The sequence below is a fragment of the Sorghum bicolor genome, chromosome 1, assembly GCF_000003195.3.
Source record: "Sorghum bicolor cultivar BTx623 chromosome 1, Sorghum_bicolor_NCBIv3, whole genome shotgun sequence".
Classification (NCBI taxonomy): Eukaryota; Viridiplantae; Streptophyta; class Magnoliopsida; order Poales; family Poaceae; genus Sorghum; species Sorghum bicolor.
Genome location: NC_012870.2, coordinates 14,300,634 through 14,322,464, shown reverse-complemented (window position 1 = coordinate 14,322,464; position 21,831 = coordinate 14,300,634). Strand labels below are relative to the sequence as shown.

At 40.6% G+C, this 21,831-nt stretch overlaps 3 protein-coding genes across 5 annotated transcripts; 1 reads left to right on the top strand and 2 right to left on the bottom strand.

Annotated features, from left to right (window-relative positions):
* Positions 3,513-5,435, top strand: LOC8064518. 2 transcript variants are annotated; one of them, XM_021451812.1, is made up of 4 exons: positions 3,513-3,572; positions 3,665-4,464; positions 4,600-4,784; positions 4,877-5,435. In XM_021451812.1, exons 2-4 carry the CDS (start codon positions 4,281-4,283, stop codon positions 5,060-5,062), a joined length of 555 nt encoding a protein of 184 aa, XP_021307487.1. In that variant the 5' UTR covers positions 3,513-3,572; positions 3,665-4,280; the 3' UTR covers positions 5,063-5,435. The 2 variants fall into 2 exon arrangements, with proteins under 2 accessions (XP_021307487.1, XP_021307486.1); XM_021451811.1 differs by having other exon boundaries at positions 3,665-4,784.
* Positions 6,296-8,244, bottom strand: LOC8064517 (UDP-glucose 6-dehydrogenase 2). 2 transcript variants are annotated; one of them, XM_021463644.1, is made up of 2 exons: positions 8,158-8,244; positions 6,296-7,978 (listed from the first exon to the last, which is right to left on the bottom strand). In XM_021463644.1, the coding sequence occupies exon 2, from the start codon at positions 7,959-7,961 to the stop codon at positions 6,516-6,518; it is 1,446 nt and encodes a 481-aa protein (XP_021319319.1). In that variant the 5' UTR covers positions 7,962-7,978; positions 8,158-8,244; the 3' UTR covers positions 6,296-6,515. The 2 variants fall into 2 exon arrangements, with proteins under 2 accessions (XP_021319319.1, XP_021319315.1); XM_021463640.1 differs by having other exon boundaries at positions 8,069-8,166.
* LOC8064516 lies at positions 17,937-20,620 on the bottom strand. Its single transcript, XM_002464208.2, has 4 exons — positions 20,372-20,620; positions 19,582-19,674; positions 18,761-19,065; positions 17,937-18,231 (listed from the first exon to the last, which is right to left on the bottom strand). Coding segments are annotated over exons 1-4 (516 nt in total). The 5' UTR covers positions 20,489-20,620; the 3' UTR covers positions 17,937-18,230.

Sequence of the window (21,831 nt, the reverse complement as noted above, 5' to 3'; positions counted from 1 at the left end):
TACTGGTATCAGTGCTTGCAGCTTCATATTCACACAACAGATGTGCTTGAAGGAGGGAGGTTGATGCGGACTAGCAGCCTGCTGTCTTTTCTATTCTTCAAGGAATGAGGATGCTGCAGTTGTTCTCTATACATTCATATATCTCCCTTTGCAGAGTTATGTTCAAACCTGGTGCCTCAACAAAACTCTAAACCCTTATAAATATTGCTATAGTTACTCCCCAAATGGTAAGGTTTGAATGAATCTTGATTTTTTTTTCAGAGATTAGTGCTAACTCATATTCAGATTTACTTCACATGTATAGCACAAGAATGATTTGTTTGCATGTCTTATGGAGCTAATAGTTCCAATTCCATTTTCTTATGTCCATTGTTGACATGGCTTGGTTATAGAAAAGTACAATAGCTGCTAATATGATATTATTATTGGAGTCTGGAATTTCCAAGTGACCAAGTCTCACTGTTTTTTCTCTTTGGCCTTTATTTTTTCGGCTTGTGATTACAACAGAAAAGTTGATAGTGGGTTTCACAGATTTCGATTCGCTCAATATAGGTCTTTTTGTACACAGACATTTGTATAATAATTTGATGCAATAACCTACTGATGATAAGCTGGGTGAAGAGACATGAGGTATCAGGCTATGAACTTTAGAAGTTGGGATCATCTTTTTTTGGCTCTCTTTGAGCTCAATAATGTCTGTATACTCTGTACACATGGTGAATTTTTTACCAACACCATGGCTGTTGTGCTTTAATACTCTCATTTTTCTTATGGTTTTCTCTTGTACCTTGAATTCCATGTGATAACAGAACCCCTGTTTATTGGTAAATTTACATTTGACCCCGCTTTTAAGACTATTGTACATTACTATTTAGCTACCGTCCTTGGGTCCAGTTAATTAGATCTCAGATTCTCAAGTGTTAGCTTTCTTTTATTTTTCATAAATTCCAGACCTTATGTTTGGCCGTACGGAGACACTGCACATCTAACCCTTCCTTGAGGAGCAGTACAGAGGCAGTAGAAGGCCAATACCCAAGCCCAATAGACAATGCTTCGTGGGCTTTCTGATGCATTGTTTTCTTAGTGGGCGTTATATACCAATTCTACCTCCAGCTGCGATCTGTTTGCTAAACAAAAAAACTTGCGATCTGTTAATGGGCAAACAGATCGCTAAGAGATAAAAAGGAACTAAAAAACAACGGCCTTGTTCGTTTGAGTTTATCAGCCGAATTATTCTACAGTTTTTCTCTCATAATAAATATCAAGCCAAACGAACAAGGACAACATCAGGTTCCCTATATGTGTCCTATAAAAAACTTCAATTTTGCATCCAAATTTTATCTAAAAAAACTATCATTATAAGCTAGGGTATGTAATGAATACATTCACATTAATTTATTGCACCAATTAATTAGATCCAAGAATGGTAACTAATATTATTGTAGAAGGTTACCCCAGCGACAAGCCGACAAACTTTGTTTTAGGGTAAACACCTCTAATATATAGGGGTACTAGGGCCTTGTTTAGTTTCCAAAAAATTTTACAAAATTTTTCAGATTCTCCGTCACATCGAATCTTTAGACATATGCATGAAGTATTAAATATAGATAAAAATAAAAACTAATTGCACAGTTTGGTCGAAATTGACGAGATGAATCTTTTGAGCCTAGTTAGTCCATGATTGGACAATATTTGTCAAATACAAACGAAATAGCTACAGTATCGATTTTGCAAAATATTTTGGAACTAAACAAGGCCTAGAGCTATTTCTCTCTATACCAATCATGGAGTATTTGACAAGTTCATGTCCATTTGCACATTTTGCAGCTTATATAGAACCAAAGTAACAACCATACAAGTTGCATGATAGGATGCAATTAGTTTTTATTTTTGTCTATATTTAATACTCTATGCATACGACCAAAGATTTAATGTGACGGATAATCTTAAAAATTTTTACAAACTACACAAGGCCCAGGCCATAGTGTGTATGTGTGTATGCACGGAGAGGGGTCAGACTGCGCGTGGGCAAGCTGACGTGACAGCTGACTTGGCGTGTGAACAAGGCCAGCAGTGAGCAGTGTGAACAAGATCAAAGTGAACAGTGTGAACTATTTTATTTAGTTCCAAAAGTTTTTGGAAATCGATACTGTAGCATTTTCGTTTGTATTTGACAAATATTGTCCAATCATGGACTAACTAGGCTTAAAAGATTCGTCTCGTCAATTTCGACCAAACTATATAATTAGTTTTTATTTTTATATATATTTAATACTTCATACATACGTTAAAAATTCGATGTGATGTAGAATCTGAAAAATTTTGCAAAAGTTTTTGGAATTAAACAAGGCCTAGATGCATTAAGCTCAACACTTCATGCAGTTGCAGCCTTTTGTGGGTCAAGAGGAGTTGCCTGATGTGATGGCGGGGTACTTCATGCACTTGGGCCTTTTGTCAGCACTTCAGCAGCTCAGCCTTTTGTCAGCACTTCATGCATGCAGCGTGTGAGACTGTGCCTGATGTGATGCAACAGTAAATGGATAGAGGGACTGTTTTGTCTGGCCAGAGTACCCGCCATGATGCGCGGTGGGGTTGCCTAACCCGCCATGATGCGTAGCGGAGTATTCTTTGCCACGTACACCGCCACGTGTAAGCCACGTCAGCAAATATTCCCTGAATCATGCTACGTCAGCAGGAGTAGCCCGCCGCTATGTATGGCGGGGTCCTGTACATTTACCCCGCCATGCATAGTGGTGGGTCCAAACGGCCTAGTTTGAAAAATATTTTTAAAATCGGATCAAATTTGAAATATGTTTCGAATTTGGGCTAAAAATAAAAAAAAATCGCAGCTTGAAAATCACATAGCTAAAAATAAAAATAAAAACTAATTACACAGTTTACCTGTAAATCACGATATACTTTTGATCCTAGTTAGTCTATAATTGGACAATATTTACCACAAACAAACGAAAATGCTACAGTAGCGAAATCCAAAATCTTTTCACATCTGGGCCTTTTTTAGTTCCAAAAAAATTTATAAAATCGACACTGTAGTACTTTTGTTTGTATTTGACAAATATTGTCCAATCATGAACTAACTAGGCTCAAAAGATTCGTCTCGTCAATTCCGATCAAACTGTGCAATTAATTTTTATTTTCGTCTATATTTAATACTCTATACATACGTTTAAAGATTCGATGTGATGGGGAATTTGAAAAATTTTGCAATTTTTTTTGAAACTAAACAAGAACCTAGACAAGGCCTCGGGCGAATAGTAATGGCAACCTGAAAGACTCTGAGTCATTAGTTGACGTGTCGACGAGTATCACAGACGGCTGCCCAAAATCAATCAACTCTACTTGAGACACCCGACGCCTCGGATGCTCTACTGTACACCAAATTCCACTGGCTCTTTTACTCAAAAAAAATTCCACTGGCTCCTGGAAGGTAAAAGGCTCCTCCTCGCATACCTGGATTCTTCCCAAATCCTCCCCTCCCCCCCCCCCCCACCCCCAAAGGCCCCCACAGACGATGGCTGGTGTGCCTGTTCATCTTCCTCCCCGGAAAAGAGGTTAGCTGATGTATTTGCCTTTTGTCCGCCATTGATGCTCCTTATTTTTAGTTAGATTTCATATAACATGTCCGATTTGCCCCCGATGGCAGATTCTGGAGGGAGGAGCAAGGTGGGTCAAGACGGCGACATTGGTGTGTCCGCTGAGTTTCAACTCGAAATGGGTAGCGCGTCCGGCACAAGATCGGCTACTCCAACAGTTTCAGACTGCTCCAACCGACAGCACAAGTGTGTGAATGATGCCACAATGGTTTCCGATGCCAGACCTATTCAGGCAAGGTGCTCGGTAAAGGCCATTCATGACATAATTTCCACATTTGATGATAGGAAAAGGAAACTAGTTGAGTCCATAGGATTCGGTGGGCTTCTGAAATTTCCCCCAATTAAGAGCATCTCCAAGAGTCTTTCTAAATTTTACTCTCTAATTATCATTTGGAGAGTCATTTGCATAAAAATCGCTTTCTATATTTTTTTTACTTTCCAACAGTTTTGCTAAATCTCATGCGCACTCTAGAGAGTCATTCTCGTCTTCTATATTTGGCTAGCGAAAAACACGGAATAGACAATGGCTATATTTGGATGACCATTTAGAGAAGCTGTTGGAGGGTAGTTTTTCACCAAAATTACTATTCCTAGCATTTAGGAAAAATATACAAAGTCTTTTGGAGATGCTCTAAGTCTACAAACAGACGGTTCTCAGCATGGTTGATGGGGATGGTAGATATAAGAAAGTCTTGTCTAACCTTGCTTGATGGGAGCAGCTTGAAGTTTTCCAGTAAAGATATCGGCCTAATCTTTGGAATACCAGCTAGCGGTAAAAAAATCAGTGAGGCTGGACAACTGGACAAGACGGAGAAAGAGAGAATGAAGCTTCAATGCTGGCCATTATCAGGTAAAGATCAACAGAGTATAAAGGCAGTTGAAGAGCTAGTCGGTACTAAGTACAGCAGTGACATGACACCCGACCAAGAGGATGCTTTCAGAGTTGCTTTTGTGGTATTTGTAATGTCGACCCTATTTGTGCCAGGAGCAAAGCATGATTATGTGCACGTCGACTACTGGGGCGCCCTGTCCAACCCCAAAAAAATTCATGAGTTCGACTGGGCTGCCTATGTCCATAAAAGGTTAATTGCATCAGCTGCGAAATATAAAGCCGACACTGAAACTGGAAGCAAGGCACCCAATATAACCGGCTGTTATCTTTTCCTACAGGTAATTTCACATAGATCTACATGTTCCCATCTTTTATGGCAAATAAAATTTTATTACTTCCCTTGTGCTGATATATGAATTATCAATTATAGATGTTCTACTTAGACAACATGGATATCAGCAATTGGTCCATGGATCATGTAGTGCGGCCACGCATTTCATGTTTCACCTACGATAAATTGCGCAACATGATCGCAGCAGACACCCACCAGAGACATTCCATGAAGTCAGCGTTTGTGTTCGGCAAATCAAGCACAAAGTTTTCTTCTGGTTATTAATGAAGGACTGGTTAAGCACTAGTGAACTGCTTAGAAGGAAAAACATGACACTCCGAGACTACAATTGTGTCCTACGTAACGGATCAGTTGAAGAATCTCTCGCTCACCGTTTCTTAGATTGCCCTTTCGCCTCTCAGTGTTGGGCATGGATTGACATTCAAGTAGACTACAATGTCGGTCCTTTCCAGAATCTCCAGAACTTCAAAGATCAATTGTGAGTACCGTTTTTCATGGAGATAATAATCTTGATGTGTGCTGGGTAATCCAGCTTAATCTAAGTTTTCATACAGCCAAAAAACATTTTAGGTCTGAGGACCAAATAAGAAGATCCTTACCAAGGTTTAATCAATGGATTTTAAATCTGAGCTAGCTAGGGCCCTCTCAGTTTTAGCTTTTATTTTCTTCTCCTCTTTCTTTGTCTCTTAGGGCACTCACAATGCAGACTCTATCATGGAGTCTAAAGTCATTTATTACCTCGAACAATGTGGACTTGGAGTCTAAATAAGACTTGGAGTCTTATTTTTTTCTACCTCTTTCTTCAATAAATATGGTGCCACATCAGCAAAATACCATAAATAATATGTAATTAATTGTCTTGGACTCCATGATAGAGTCTTGCATTGGGAGTGCCCTTAAGCTCAGTTAGCAGACGTTTTCTTCTTGTAGGTTTGTGACTTCTGTCTTTTTCAATAATTTTTTTAGGGGTATAAACCCCTCCAGTTTGGTAAAAAAAAAAAGAGAACCGACATTTGGTTGGCGCCATGGCAAGCACAGTAAAGTAGTATGGGGCCACGAGAAAAATGAAGGCTAACATCGACCTACGAAATTTTGTTTGAAAGACACTCACACACACATGCACGTACACTTGGATGTGTACTGAAATAATATTAGGCAGGCAAATTTTAAAATTGACAAAATTATCGTGGGTGCCTACCTATAACACTCAAAAATGTGATTTTTCTTAAAGCATCTTTTGAGAAGTGTATTTGCAAGTGCCTTATACAATATGAAGTACTCCTATTTTCCATTGCTCCTAAACTCAATGATGTCCATATTTTGACTCACTTCAATGCCGTAAGATCCTTCACTGATCATTTCCGGAGTTAACTTTCATGATAGGAAAGTAGGAAACATGATCAACGCTTTGCCAATGTTTCACACTGAAAGCATATATAAATAGAGCTACGAACAAAGCAAAACTTATATATATTATTATAGTATACTCCATGCATGTATATATGTAAAAAGGATTTCTATTAATCGATCTTACATGCTCTGAAAAAAAAGACATACTGTATCGAGCTAATAACTTGTAAAAGGCTGTGAATTCAGAACACAATGAAATTTACCGGGGAAACCTAATTAATGACGAATAGCAAGATGGATGCACGGGGAAGCTGGAAGCTACGATATATGAGGAGTCCTCCTGCAGATGGATCGATCGATCGATGGATCACGCGACGGCTGGCATGTCCTTGAGCCAATCGTCGAGCGGCTTGCCGATGGCGTAGACGACGAAGCCGATCTCCCGGAGCTTGGCGGGGTCGACGACGTTCCGGCCGTCGAAGATGAACGCCGGCTTGTGCATGGCGTCGAACATGCGCTTGTAGTCGAGCGTCCTGAACTCGTCCCACTCGGTGAGGATGCAGACGGCGTGCGCGTCGCGCGCCGCCTCGTAGGCGTCCGGCGCGACGGCGACCTGCTTGGCCAGGTCGGTGGCGCTGAGCGGCTGCAGGTGGCGCGGGTGGTCCCAGTCGAACTTGTTCATGGCGAGGTCCCGCGACACCTGCTCCCCGGTCACCTGCGGGTCGTAGATGCTGATGACGGCCTTGTCCCCGAGCAGGCCGTTGCAGACGTCGATGGCCGGCGTCTCGCGGGTGTCCCCCGTGTCCTTCTTGAATGCGAACCCGAGCACGGCGATCTTCTTGCCGGCGACGGTGTTGAACATGGAGGAGACGACGCATTTCACGAAGCGGCTCTTCTGGTGGTCGTTGATCCGGATCACCTCCCTCCAGTAGGCGGCCACCTCGGGGAGGCCGTAGCACTCGCAGATGTAGACGAGGTTCAGGATGTCCTTCTGGAAGCAGGACCCGCCGAAGCCGACGCTGGCGGAGAGGAACCGCGGGCCGATGCGCGCGTCCCTCCCCACGGAGTGCGCCACCTCGGTGATGTCGGCGCCGGTGGCCTCGCAGAGCGCGGAGATGGCGTTCACGGAGGAGATGCGCTGCGCCAGGAACGCGTTGGCGGCGAGCTTGGACAGCTCGGCGGACCACAGGTTGGTGGTGATGATGCGGTCGCCGGGCACCCACTGCGCGTACACGTCCCGGAGCTTGGCGACGGCGGCGCGGCCCTCGGGGGTCTCGCGGCCGCCGATGAGCACGCGGTCGGGCGCGAACAGGTCCTGCACCGCCGTGCCTTCCGCCAGGAACTCCGGGTTGGACAGGATCTGGTACCGCACGCCCCGGCTGTTGTGCACCAGGATCTTCTCGATGGCCTCGGCGGTCTTGACGGGCACCGTGGACTTCTCCACCACGATCTTGTCGGAGCGGGAGACGTCGGCGATCATGCGCGCCGCGCTCTCCCAGTAGGTGAGGTCGGCGGCCTTGCCGGCGCCCAGGCCGCACGTCTTGGTCGGGGTGTTGACGGAGACGAAGACGATGTCGGCGTCGCCCACGTGGCGGTGCACCTCGGTGCTGAAGAAGAGGTTGCGGCCGCGGCACTGCTTCACGACGTCGTCCAGCCCAGGCTCGTAGATCGGGAGGCGCTCGCTGTTCCACCCGGCGATGCGCGGCTCCGAGATGTCCACCACCACCACCTCGATGGCGGGGCACTTGAGCGCGATCACCGCCATCGTCGGCCCGCCCACGTACCCGGCGCCGATGCAGCAGATCTTCACCATGGTCACTCGATCGGCACCTGCTACACCCCATGCATCAACAAACACCAAACATCATCATTATTATTATTATTATTACTTATTATTAGGAGTGTAAGTTAGTGCATTACAGTCTACTAGTACTAGCAAGAACACGGTAATCTTCATCAGAGTAAAAGAGAGAGTTTTAAGAGATGGATGGATCGATCGAGGTGCAAACCTTTGACTCGTTGGTGCTACGAGGAACAGCAAAAGGAATGGAGCATGTGAAATGGCGTGAGGAAGAAGAGGAGAAAGGAGAAGGGATGTGCTGACAAGTGAACGGCTACGAGCGAATGTAGTGCAGTGAGCGCCCCACTTTTACCGCTCCAGCTCTATGACTGTGACCAGATTGCTTCACACACCTCCCCTGCTTTTCATCAGCATTCTGCATACGTCCTCCATGTTACGTACAGTCAAGAAAATCTTCTTGTGTTTTATTAAAGAAAAGAAAAGTTAATGTCTATGGATCGGGACATTAATTTATTTGAACTTTTGTTCAAGGGTACATCATCACCTCGCCTACAGTTGTAAATGAAAAGAACTATAGGTAACGATGTAATGGTGAGCAATCTGGTGGATATTTCACATCCATTATATTGGGATTTGGGACTTCACATGCATACACAAAACATGTGGATATTTCACAACAATAAAAGGCTATTCGCTGACCTTAAAAGCCATTGCTGAAAAAATACTGTTCGCTGAAAAGTACGGCTATAAGACAAATGAACAGGCTTAATACAGAATGGTGCATTAATTAACATGGAAAACTAGGGTAATTAACATTGAGTACTGTATATCTCTCCGCTGTTCTCAGATTTGTGGGCCGTGAAATCTCTCCCCTGCCCTCTTCTCATCCTTTGCCTATCTTTATTAAACTAGTAGAGTCATGGCACCAAATCTCACAATTCCCAGCCCATTTGAATACCTTAGCATTCGTTTTTCTGTCTTGGCCTCTTGGGGAGCACAATGATGATGGGGCTGTTTGGTTTGCTCCTCCCAGGGGCTGCCTGGTCCAGGCAGCATTCCTAGGCATCCGAACTTCCGAAATCGGATGCTTGGGGGCTCTAATGGATGGATGTCTGAGGCTCTAATGGACGGATGCTTGGGGCTCTAATGGATGTCTGGCCGGGCCTAGGTAAGGATGAAAACACCGTTCCAAACCATCTGGTTTTTTCACATTTAACTCGCTCGTTTCTGTATTTTTGGAAAAAAATTGATAAATAGTACGGAATGTAACAAGAGAGGTATTTTTTTACTCTATTTTTAAAATTCAATATTTGGTCGAACTTTTCATGGATTTTACCGAATTCAAGCCAGACCCATCAAACATAATAGCTTGTTCCGAAGGCCCAACAACCCAGTCCATAAATCTCATCCCTCTCACACTTGTGACTCTATCTCTCTCTCATAGGGGCGCACGGTGCAGCTGCCATCGCCTAGCAAACAAGGTGGTCATCGCAAAATGGGAAAAGTACTACCTCCATGCATAAAAAATATAATTATGAGATGAGATCCGTGCCGGTCAATTTAACTCAAACTTGACCAAGTTTACAGTAAATAGTATTAGCATTTATTTGTTTAAATAATTTTTTAATAAAATATATTCCGTAACTAATGGTACTTATTTTATATCATGAATGTTAATATTTTTATATAAATTTAATTAAATTTAAATGGCTTGACTTCTCAAAAACTGAAAATTGAATTCTTTTGCGAACAGAGGGAGCAAGAGAGAGATGCTTGAATTTGAGGCAACCTGGTGCCAATTGCATTAAACGCTCCCTCCGTTCAAGCAATGTTTTAAAACACATTATACACACACACACACACACACACACTATATTCCTGTGTAAAAATTTCTTCTTCCTCATATATAGGTTGGGTATAACGAGGTGGCCAACCAAACAATGTTTTGCGAAAACACATTTTATAGTACATTTAATTCAAGAGTTCCAAACTAAGTTATTATGTGTGGACCTAGCTATTGTGAGTATAAAATTGTGCTAAGTTATTTTGAATTGTGAGTGAACTTTGTCATTTGTGAACTATTTTTGTGTGTGATTATGATTTGTAAGTGTACAGATGTGCGGTATCTTACTTAAGTTCCCAACTTCCAACCGTATTAGTTAAATTTCTGACCATATTGATTCATTTTCGTACACCCACATATTCCAGTTCCGTTTCTGAACACGCATTTTCTAAACCCGATCATGTTTAGAAAATAAATGAACAGAAGTAGAAATGGGTTTTTTCGAGTGTTTTCATCGCTATGCCTAGGCTAGGTAATGATGATGATGATCAGCACAACATCGATATTGCGACGTAGAAAGACGAAAGAATAACAAACTGGAAGTAATATGAACCTTGAATAAGAATCAAACTTCATCAACATCGATATTACTACTTATTATCTATTATCTATACTCTACTCAAAGGGTAGTTGGAGCAAGAAAATCGATCCTTAACCTTAACCTCTCGTGGGAGTGCAAGTGTTGGAGCCTTGATGTTTACAGAGACCAGGAGACACTACAAACAAACTTGGTGATCTTGGCAAAAAGACGTAAATGTGTGATCGTCTAGTGTCTGGGAGAGAAACAGATTGTTTACTCGCAGATGCGAGACAAGCGACTGATGGACAGGTGGGCTGGAGACCGCTTGCCTTCCATTATTGGTATCTCGGTTTTCCTTAGCTCACAGCTAATAATATGCTTGGGGATGAACACTGGAGCTTGGGCGGCTCCACTTGGTGCACCTCTCCACAGAGCCGACTCTGTCTTGAAGCCGGACGACCACAAGCCGTGCTTTCAACGCCAACGCGGGAGTATATGGGCTTCCTGATGCCTCATAGGCGCATACTAATTTCTTCATAGCCGAGAAGAAGCATAGGAAAAATTACTAATAGTTATGGAAGGATATTTCTATGGTATATAAGTGTGGATATTTTTGTTACCAACAACAATGGTAAGTATGGATGCCTGTGTGTTGTAGCATTTCTGATCGTATAGAGATATATATAGCACCAATGAATGAAAGGTAGCTTAATTGGCCTTCTCTCTCAAGAATAAACAAGAGTTATGGCATTATATATATATATATATATATATATATATATATATATATATATTTGGCAGTGTACCAACGCACATGCTCATCATCACTGAGGTAGAGACATTATGACTGCAGTACAGTACAATGGTGGAAAGGATAAGGTTGCCAAACTTGATACATACTATCCCTTAATTAAATTTCTATCGATGGTCACATTTTCTGTTGTGGTTCAAATGACTATGAGCCGTTCATTTGATTAGATCGGAGAGCTAGAATCGTCTATGTATTACTTTTTAGGGTAATAGATGAAATAAGTACAGTTTAGATATAAAGATCTTTTTTAGATCTAATTGATGTATGCATGATATATTAGATATGATGGATCTTTTTATTTTTGCAACTTTGGACATAATATAATTTACTTAAAATAAACTAATTATTTTTGACGCACTTGTTACTTAAGAACACAATATAACGTGTGTGTCTCTCTCTCTCTCTGTGTATATATATATATATATATATATATATATATATATATGCGCAACTTATATGCACATATATATGAACCCTATGTCATATATGAAATTTTATAACATAACGTGTGTGTATATATGCCCAACATATATGCACGTATATATGAAACCCTATGTCATATATGAAACTTTCGATAGCTACCTGTTGTCTTATTAGGTGATCCTCTCAATTATGTATGCAATATGTCTGATTTTTAATTTTAACATAAAATATCATCAAGCTTTATACATGATGAACCTGTTAAAAATTTATTTCTGGTACCTATTATTATTGGTGTACAGTTGTAATCATATAATATGGTAGGTTTATACATATCATGACATGAGAATAATAGTTGTCATTTTAGTTTAGCCATGGAAACAAAAAAAAAGAAAAAAGAAGGATGTGACGACAACCGCACAAAAGAAAGGATGCAGCTATGCGCAAGGAAGGGGCTGCATGTCCACCCATGCCTCGCATGATTAGAGGATATTAGAGTATTTCCAAGAGATCCTCATATTTTGTTACCTAAAATATTATATTTGCCAACTCCTAAATTAGTATGGAGAGAAAAAAAGAAGTCGTTTTCAAGAGTTTCCTATATTTTCATTCTAATTTTTTTCTCGGCACTTTTTTCTATAATCCGGATTTATGTTTTATATCAGGAACCCTGAATTTGTTTTTATACGCGTTTAAGCTCTTCCACCAGATCTTTTTCCATTGTGTTTTTCTCACCTGGAATCATGACTTTCTTCCTGCTTACTAGACAGGCCGAGAAACTCCAAATGCGTGCTAGACCGCGCACATATAGACGCGCTTGGGATAAATTTTTGCTGAGGTTAGAAAAGATGAGGAGAGAAAATGTCAAACTATTAGAGAGAGTTTTTTTTCTTATTTTGCTAAAAAGTTAAGGATAAGAAAACCAGATTACAAACTGTGTCCCAGTATACAAGGCAGGGATACTTATTTACACATCAAGTTTGCAATCATGAGTGGTAGCTTACAATATAATCTTCGTTCCTGTAATTTCACCTCACGAGTGGTAGCTTACCATATATATTCGTTCCTGTAATTTGATCGCTCATAGCCTAGCTGCCCTAAGGCGCAATGCAACAAGTTTGAATCCAGGTACCGATCCATTACAGGAGAGTAGTCCACCTTGTATTGAAGTACTGATGCCTAAGATTTGGTGTCAATTATTAAGTAAGAACACTACTTGAAGGTAAATAAAAAACTTATGTATGCCAGCTTTTGTGATTGAATAAACTGATCTTCTACTGGTTCCTTTTTCTCAGTGCCAGACAAATGTCTTGGCAACACAAATTTTACAACACCTAAATTATTAGTAGAAAAACATATGACTATGAGCATCAAGAATCCGGGCCAACTTCTTACTACTTATTTTGTCTATTATTTACAGACTCTAACTCTTCACAGATTCACACTTGAAGGATCGGATGGATGAAACAAGAAAATCATAGCCCTAATAACCTTAACCTCCCGTTGGGGGTGCAAGTACGTGCTAGAGCCTTGATGTTTACATAGACCTGGAGACGACGCTATAGATTGTATTTAAACCTCGGACTCTACTGGTACATGGTGATTTGAGTGGAGAAGGATTGCAGCTTTGCAAGAGTAAGGCATTTCGCGTGGAGGAGATGTAGACGCGTAGGTGGTCGTCTAGGGCCTGGGAGAGACGGACGGCACGAGCGGGCGGGCTGGAGCTTGGAGAGACCGCTTGCGTTCCGTTGTTGGGCTCTGAGTTTTCCTTGGACCTAGTCTGATATGCTTGGGGAGAGCGGAGCCTGAGCGGCTGCACCTGGTGCACCTCTCCCCAAGGCCAACCCTTTATCGAAGCCGAAAGTCACAGAGGACTTGTGCTTTCAACCCCAAGGTCCCCAACGTGCTAATTTGTTCATAGCCGAGAAGAAGCATAGAAAAAATATTACTAGTTACAAAGGATTTTTTTTGTGATATTTAAGTGTGGATGTTTCTGTTACCAACAACAATGGTAAGTTTGAACGTTTCTGTGTTCTAGCATTTGTCTGACCTAGTAAGATGGGTGGTTGCATTAAGATGGGGTCTTTTGATATAGAGATATATATATAGCACAAATGGCTGAAAGGTAGCTTGGCCTTGTGCCAAGAATAAACAAGAGTTATGGCATTATATTTGACAGTGTACCAACGCACATGCTCATTACTGAGGTAGGCATTACTTAGCGCTGCAGTGCAATGGTGGACAGGATAAAGTTGCCCAACTGGTAAATTTTAATGGCACATGCTATCTTCCACAGTTCCACCCTTTGTATGATTGTATCGCTGGTCACATTTTCTGCAATAACACATATTATTGTTATGTGAAAGATTTAACCAACCAAATTAAGGGCATGTTTGTATCTTTTAGGACTAAAAATTTGCAAGCTAATAGCTACTGTTTTTTAACCAGCTAATAGGTGGTTGGATATTGAGTCGAAGATACATATAAACTATTAGCATCCATTCACAACTCCAAATTAGCTAATGAAATTAATAGTGGTTAGCCCAACTAATAATTAGCAGGTCTATTTAGATCCACTAGTGCTAATAATTTTAGCTACTAATTCTTAGTGCTAATGGATCCAAACAAGCCCTAAGCAAAGTTGTAAAGCTTACTCAGATTCAAAACTCTAGGATTACTATGTGGGGTTTAGACTATAATAACTCTGTCGAGAGTTCATCAAACTTGGTGGAGAGGTTCTCCACAAACACTGCCATCTCCAGTTGCACCTTAGATGGTTTCCGATATGGTACCAGATCAAGCGCAATGTCAGAAAAAAAATTCCCCCTCTTGAATCAAACCGCTCCACTTTGATTACCAACTGTTACGATCCCGCCAGGAATCGTATAAATTCGTAGAAGAAGAGGAAGAATTGGGACAGAACATAATGGAACAGACAAATGGATTCAGAAAGTTCAGAGAACAGAGTTGCGGTGTTTATGTATTGCGTTCTTCGTTAACGCTACATTCAATTACAGATCTTTATGTACTTTTAGCAACCCGCCGCAGTCTGGCAACAGCTCACCCAACTCACCCAAGTGTAACCTGACAACTCTACCGCTCTCTCAGACTCTTCCCACTTACGTCTTCCATTGTCGGACAACAGACAGTAGACTTGCACTTGGCCCTTCTCCCGATCCTAACACATTGTTCTTCAATGGTTGGCCCTTACTGGGTTTAGGTCTAAGCTCCACCACTGCGCGATATCGTCTAGGGCCTAGGAGTGATAGACAGTTTGCCGTTGTGCAGGTGTGAGACAAATCACTAATAGAAGGCAGGCTGGACCGCTGGAGACCGCTTGCCTTCCAGTGTCGGCCCTCCGTTTTGTTGGAAATGAAGTACCGGAGTCTGGGCGGCTGCACCTGGTGCACTCCTCTCCCCATAGAGGACCATGTCTTCAAGCTGAATGGTGATCAAAATACGTGCTTTCAACGCCAACTTGGACGTTTATGGGCTTCCTGATGCCTCACAGGCACATACTAATTTTCTTCATAGCCGAGAAGAAGTATAGGAAAATACTAGTTACCAAAGGATGTTTCTGTTACCAACAACAATGGTAAGTGTGGATATTTTTGTGTTGCAGCATTTCTAACCTAGTGATCGGATGCATTCAGATGGGGTCTTTTGATATAGAGAGAGATATATAGCACGAATGGGTGAAAGGTAGCTTTGGCCTTCTGTCAAGAATAAACAAGAGTTATATTGGGCAGTACTGTACCAACACACATGCTCATCATTGGGGTGGACGAAATTACTTGACGACAATACTTGAGCTGTAGTGCAAGGGTGGAAAGGAGATGGTAGGATGTGCTGACAAGTGAATGGCCGCTCACTTTTACCGCTCTAGCTCTATGACTAGTTTGCTTCGCCACCTCCTCTGCTTTTCACCAACATTCACCACTGACAACGAATTAATTATAAAAACATCCTTTGTAACTAGTAATATTTTTTCAAACTTATTTGGGTGCATCGTACTCACATATTGTAGCGTTTCAAACTTGTTGAGGTGTGTCATGCCGACCTTCATACTCTCAAACTTCATCAACATTGCAAATACATTTTTTTAGACATTTCTTGATGCAAAATCATCAGTAACAACACTACTTGATGCTAAAAAAACCTTTTGTATGCCACTTTTCATGATTGAATCAACTATTTTTTAGGAAAAAAAGGAATAAATTTTGGTCTCTATAAACGTACACAGCCAACAATTGAATTAACTGATCCTCTAATTTCCTTTTCTCAGTGTCAGACAAATGTCTTGACAACATTGTAAATTTTACAACACCTGAATTAATTAGTATAAAACATATGACTATGAGCATCAAGAACCATGGCCAATTTCTATACTACTTATTAACTATTAGTTATGTCCTACTCTTTATAGAGTCACATTTGATAGCTAGGTAAGAAAGGATCCATTGAACAAGAAAATCCTAACCTTAACCTCTCGGGATGTTGTTGCATTGCGGCCTCGATGACCAAGAGAAAAAGGATTGGATTGGACCCTTCACTACTGGCATCCAGTGATTCAAGGAGGATTGCACATGTAGACATGTCGCACGCACCCACAGTCCCACACTCGTCGCTCGCCGGTTCCTCTCGGTGCGTGCAGTGCGCCAATTCCACGTTCAGTCGACGATCACCTAGTGCGTGTACATGTAGGGCCTGGGAGAGACGGATGGTTTGTTGTTTACACGTAGACACGAGACACATGACTGACGCAGGAGACCACTTGTCTTCCATTGTTTTCCTTGGCTCTTAGGTGATATGCTTGGGGAAGAACACCAGAGCCTAGAAGTATACGAAGGAAGGTTTTTTCAACCCGTGGGAGTATCCAGGCTTCCTGATGCCTCACAAGCACATACATTTTCTTCATAGCCGAGAAGAAGCATAGGAAAAAAATACTATTACTTACAAACGGATGTTTCTATGGTATATATAAGTGTGGGTATTTCTGTTACCAACAACAATGCTAAGTTTGGTTGCTTCTATGTTGTAGCATTTCTGATCTAGTGGATGGTAGCATTCAGATGAGGTCTTTTGGTATAGAGAGAGATATATAGCACCAATGGACGGCCTTCTGTCAAGAATAAACAAGAGTTATGGCATTATACTTGACTGTGTACCAACGCACATGGTCATCACTGAGGTAGAGACATTACTTGAGCTGCAGTACATTACAATGGTGGAAAGGATAAGGTTGCCGAAACTTGACAAATTTTAATGGCACGAGCTATTTTCCACAGTTCCAACCTTTCTACATATCGCTGGTCACATTTTCTGCAATACATACTATTATTATAGAGCATCCCCAACCGTTTTGCATAATTGGTTTGGCAAATGAGGGAGTTTGCCAAGTCTCAAAAAAATATGGCAAAGGTGAAAAGAGACAATCTCCAATGATTTGGCATTAATCACTTCGCGCCAATTTTCCAATGCCAAGTGTGAACCGGTTTGGCATATATGCCAATCCTTCCTCTCTTTTTGCCAAGTTAACAAAATTGCAAAGTCTAAATGCCAAACCGTTGGATAAGTATTTTTAAGACTTTTTTGCAAATACATGAATGCAAAGCTTATTTGCAAAACGGTTGGGGATGCTCTAAAGGATTTAACTAACCAAATTAAGCAAAATTGTAAGACTATTTGTAACTTTTATTGTGCCGTATTAATAGGATCAGCAGATAAAACTTATGTGCACACACGTACACCACCTACTTATGTGTGGATTTGGTGTAAAATAAATAAAACTAGCGCTTCTTCTCAAACTAGTAGCCTCGAGCCTGCGTACATGTGATTCATGAGTGTGGTAGTGGTTGTAACTAATTTAAGCTATGCAGTATATTCCAGGAAAGCATGATACGAAATCAATCAGGCCCATTCAAACAATACACTTCCATGAAAGAGTTTGGCAAACTATGGCCATGGTCCTTAACATTCTGTGATCTATTCCACCACTTACTGCCATACTCACAGAAATGTGCAATCATCTATATGTAATGTAATAGTCATCATTAGTTCCTCTACTACATATGAAACACAAAGTATCCCTCCGCTGCACTGAAACCGATCAGAAATACAAACAGATAGGGAAATGGGTTTACACTGCTTGACTACGCATCAGCCACAATAAGTTTGCAATCATTCTGCAATTTCTGGGTGGAATGAACCACCTCTAGATTCTCCATTGTGCAAAGAGTCCATTTTACCCCTCCGCTCCTGTGAATGCATTCATAAATTCACTTCTCGTCCTACTATTCAGACACTGGTATGGTGGTTTCTTTTATCATATAATCTCACGGGATGCCAAACCAATTAGCCACAGGAATTAGCTATCAACTTGCAGAGCCAAACTTAATGAGTAAATTGATCCATTAGATTCTAAAAGAAAATGCCACAAAGTTTCGGATAGATGACCAAACACAATTCTACTAAGTTAAAGGGCACACTGTCAAACAGCAGAAATCTTTTTCTCTCGAATACAAACAGCAGCAATATGTTTTCTGCTGTCAATCTGCAACCAATCAGTTCCTACATTTGTCTCATCCTGCCATGCTCCCAGATTAGATAAACTATATATGTACTTGATATAGTTGAAAGTTGATCCTTGAAGGCCACCATCTTGCAACTTTGATTTTAGTCCTAATCTCTGAGGTTCACAAGACAAACATACAGTTGATATGAACAATTAGAACAGGAAAATAAGGTTCTGATTTTGATAAGATATGAGGTGGCCCTAATATGGATTAAGATTAACAGAGGTATAGGAGCAACTATCTATATATATTAATTCTGCAAGCGCTAGCAACCCAGTTACTGCTATCATGACATTTTATGGATGAACTATTTGCAGAGCTTCGCCTGTGACACCCCTAGGGTGTATGATCAAACATGAGTCGTACCAACCTAAAGAAATTGATGCAAAACAAGAAAAAGGTATGTACAGCTAACCAACTTCACATCTTTCATGCAGGGTTTGGAACTTTCCATTCAAATGAAGCTTCAAAGCTGAACTGTTGTTCTTACAGAAATAAAGATAATATGGATCTTCATGTTAAGTGGATATGCTAGTGTAGGTTAACAGCTTGTTACAGTAAAAGAAATACAGACTAGTCACAACAATTATGTCAGCAATACCGAATTAAATAAAGAAGACTGAGGTCAGTCAGAATCATTACCAGTTAGGGCGCACATCCCATCTACTTGGTCGCTTCCTCTTAGAAGGCAAAGTTTCCACAGGATTTGGTATATCGTTTTTTGGTACATCAGAAAGTATTTCTCTATCCTCTGGTTCACTCTCAGTCCCGGACTCTTCACTAATCCATCCATAGCAGGGAGGCCTTGCACGAGGTGGTCCTTTGGCTGAAGGCAGTGGCAGTACACATTCCAAGCGAGGTGAACTGTTCGGAGAAGCTTGCAGTTCAAGGGCTGAGTGAGATTCATTTTGTGGTGATGCCTCTTCTGCAGCCGCTGCTTCTTGTTTCTACATAACAAAAGCCTATCCATTTGAAATCTGACTGGATGGCAAAATAAATCCCAAGAAGTAATTTGCTCAAAACGAGCAGCTTTTCTTGACAATTTCTTGATGAATAGCATAAACTTTGATCACAATGTTGCATGTTTCATTGCGAGTTTTCATAGTAATTATAAGCAGGTTTGCAAATACTGACAGGGCTGAGAGCTTGACATGGATGTATGTCCATAAATATGCAAATCTAGAACATTAAGTTGTTCCTTTAAAAATATTGTCATAAGGTGTCTGTGATACTTGGATCGTAAACCAGTGAAAATTCTTCTGGATTTCAATATTCCAAAAGAATCTATGTGGCAAATATATGTATCTATGGATCAATGCTACAACACTACATTCTGGAATAAGAAGCTACGCAAAACTAAGATGTAAAATTCAGGCAAACAGAACTCAACACGCATGCAAATCAAGATTCAAGAATAATGACGACAAAGTGCCACAGACAGGTGAGGAAGAAAGGGAGTTCACCTGATCCTCCTGCATCTGTTCTTCCAGGAGTTTGTCAAGGACGACACGGTATGATCCCTCCTCCAGGAACACCCACCCATCTTTCCCATACAGCTGTATCATTGAGTACCATTGGCAAACCAGTTAGTATTCCTTATTCTTCAATCAAGCATTTGTTGCATTTGTCAAAAAAGAAAAAGAATTCCTCAATCAAAAACTGAGCCATCTCTCTTTCAAAATTTGAACAGTTTCAGCCATGCTTATCAGCTCTTTAATCATGATTAAATAAGTTTCAGGTTTGCCACATTCCTCACCCAAAAAATTAAAAAATAAAGGGGGGAGTCAAATTATGACACCACACAGAGTGCACCCACCTCTCTCTCCCACAGGACGAAATCAAGCCATCAAGGTGGTTTCTTTGTTAGGAACATCCTGTGGCACGCCTGTCTAAATTTCAGATGCACAGCACTGCGATGTTCTCCACTGAGCTAGATGATCACGCAGCACATCGAGAAACCCCAAAAAATTCTAGCCGTGTCCCCGTGGTTCCTTGAAGCAGGGAAAGGAGCTACCTTTTCTACTCCACCAGAAGAAGAATTCAAACCGCGTCCGTACACAGCGAAAAAGCAAGAAACATATACGTATATAGCAATCTTGGGAGGAAAAAAAAGCAGAATTTTCTTTTCCGTCTGAGGTGCAGAGCAAGTCTGAACTCTGAAGATGAACAGAAGAACACTCTACAGGTACCCTAATACGCTACTCGGCGGCAAGATTCCAAGAAAGATTTCTGAGCAAGGGGAGAAACAGCTACCTGCAGGAGTTCGTTGATGATCTTGCGGATTTGGGGCTTGGCGAAGCCGTACTGGGCGAGGTGGTCAATGGCGGCGTCGATCCGCCGTTCTCCTCTCTTGGGCCTCGGCCGTCCCATCGCCTCAGCCGCTGCGGTCCCCTCCTGATGGCGGAGAGAGTGAATCCTGAATGCTCCACGCTCTGATTGAACGACAGTCGGAGTAGTCTCGGAGACGAACAGGGAAAGCACGAGAAAGGAGCAGGTGAAGTGCTCAACAAAAGCTGTAAACGGCGTCGTATTGCGCGTTGAGTACACTCTCAACAAAATAATAAAATAATAGGTAAATAGCCGAAATTCATAAATAATTCTTTCTATTTAAAACAAAAATATGAAATTGGTACAAAATAATTTTTTGAAAAGTAATATATCTCATCGAGATTTATAACTTTAATTTTGTTAAGTTATTCACATGAGTTGATTTGGACAATTCAAAATTGAATTTCAAAATATGAGAATTTTGATCAGAATTTTGGAACCATAAATAGTTTCAAAATAAAATGGTCATCAACTGCAAAGTTGTAGATCATTTTTGGTCATTTCTTCATCCAAAGTTCATTCAAAAAATTCGAAAAATAAATAAATTTCAAAATAGTAGATCTTCAAAAGGAATTTTAGCTTCGTAAATGATTTTAAATAAAAAATTAACAGCTATAAATTTATTGTGATCATTCTTCATTGGAGTATGTTCAAAAAATAAAAAAAAATATAAATTTAAAAATATGAGAACTTGAAACAGAATTTTTGGTATGTAAATGATTTCAAATGAAACAATCATCAACTACAAAGTTGTAGACCTCATAAGATCTATAACTTTGGATTTGGTCATTTGTCCATTTGAATTTGTTCGAATAATTTGAAATTTTAAACATATATTATAGTTTAAATAAAATAATATTCAAATTTCTAAAAATTCATAACTAAAATGTTTAAATAGATATATTGTATTTTTAGAAAACTTTAACTTTTTGATTAATATTCATACATTTTAGTAATTTACCTATTATTTTTTTAAAAAAAAATACATATATACTCAAAATTACCTTCCAAATCAGCCATGAACTAAAGTTGTTTGGTTTTAATAGTTGGAGGTAGCGTATGTCTGATTTTAGAGTTCGAGGGTTAATCTATATTCAATAAAAGTTGAAGAGCTAAAAATAGAGTTTTTTCTTGTTCATGAAGTTTTTTTTAACTCTATTCAAGACATGGTACTGAAGTCAATAGAGCCTCCTTTTTATCATCTTGTGTTGATCTGCACTTGCCACCTCTGTTAGTGTTCATTGGTAAATATGTTGGATGCATCTATTCTATTGACCTTCACTTACCACCAAATCAGTAAATCTATTCGGTTGTAAAATCAGCCATAGCTTCAGTGACACCTCTTAAAGTGCACACTGGTACTAAAACCAGCCATAGCTTTACTT

Coding starts and splice junctions, on each gene's coding strand:
- LOC8064518 (XM_021451811.1), top strand. CDS start 4,281: ATGGGGATGGTAGATATAAGAAAGTCTTGTCTAACCTTGCTTGATGGG. Junction 4,785..4,876: donor GCTGTTATCTTTTCCTACAG/GTAATTTCACAT, acceptor TATCAATTATAG/ATGTTCTACTTAGACAACAT.
- LOC8064517 (XM_021463640.1), bottom strand. CDS start 8,105: ATGAAGATTACCGTGTTCTTGCTAGTACTAGTAGACT. Junction 7,979..8,068: donor CTTGCTAGTACTAGTAGACT/GTAATGCACTAA, acceptor GGGGTGTAGCAG/GTGCCGATCGAGTGACCATG.
- LOC8064516 (XM_002464208.2), bottom strand. CDS start 20,488: ATGGGACGGCCGAGGCCCAAGAGAGGAGAACGGCGGATCGACGCCGCC. Junction 19,675..20,371: donor TCATCAACGAACTCCTGCAG/GTAGCTGTTTCT, acceptor TCAATGATACAG/CTGTATGGGAAAGATGGGTG. Junction 19,066..19,581: donor AACAGATGCAGGAGGATCAG/GTGAACTCCCTT, acceptor TTTGTTATGTAG/AAACAAGAAGCAGCGGCTGC.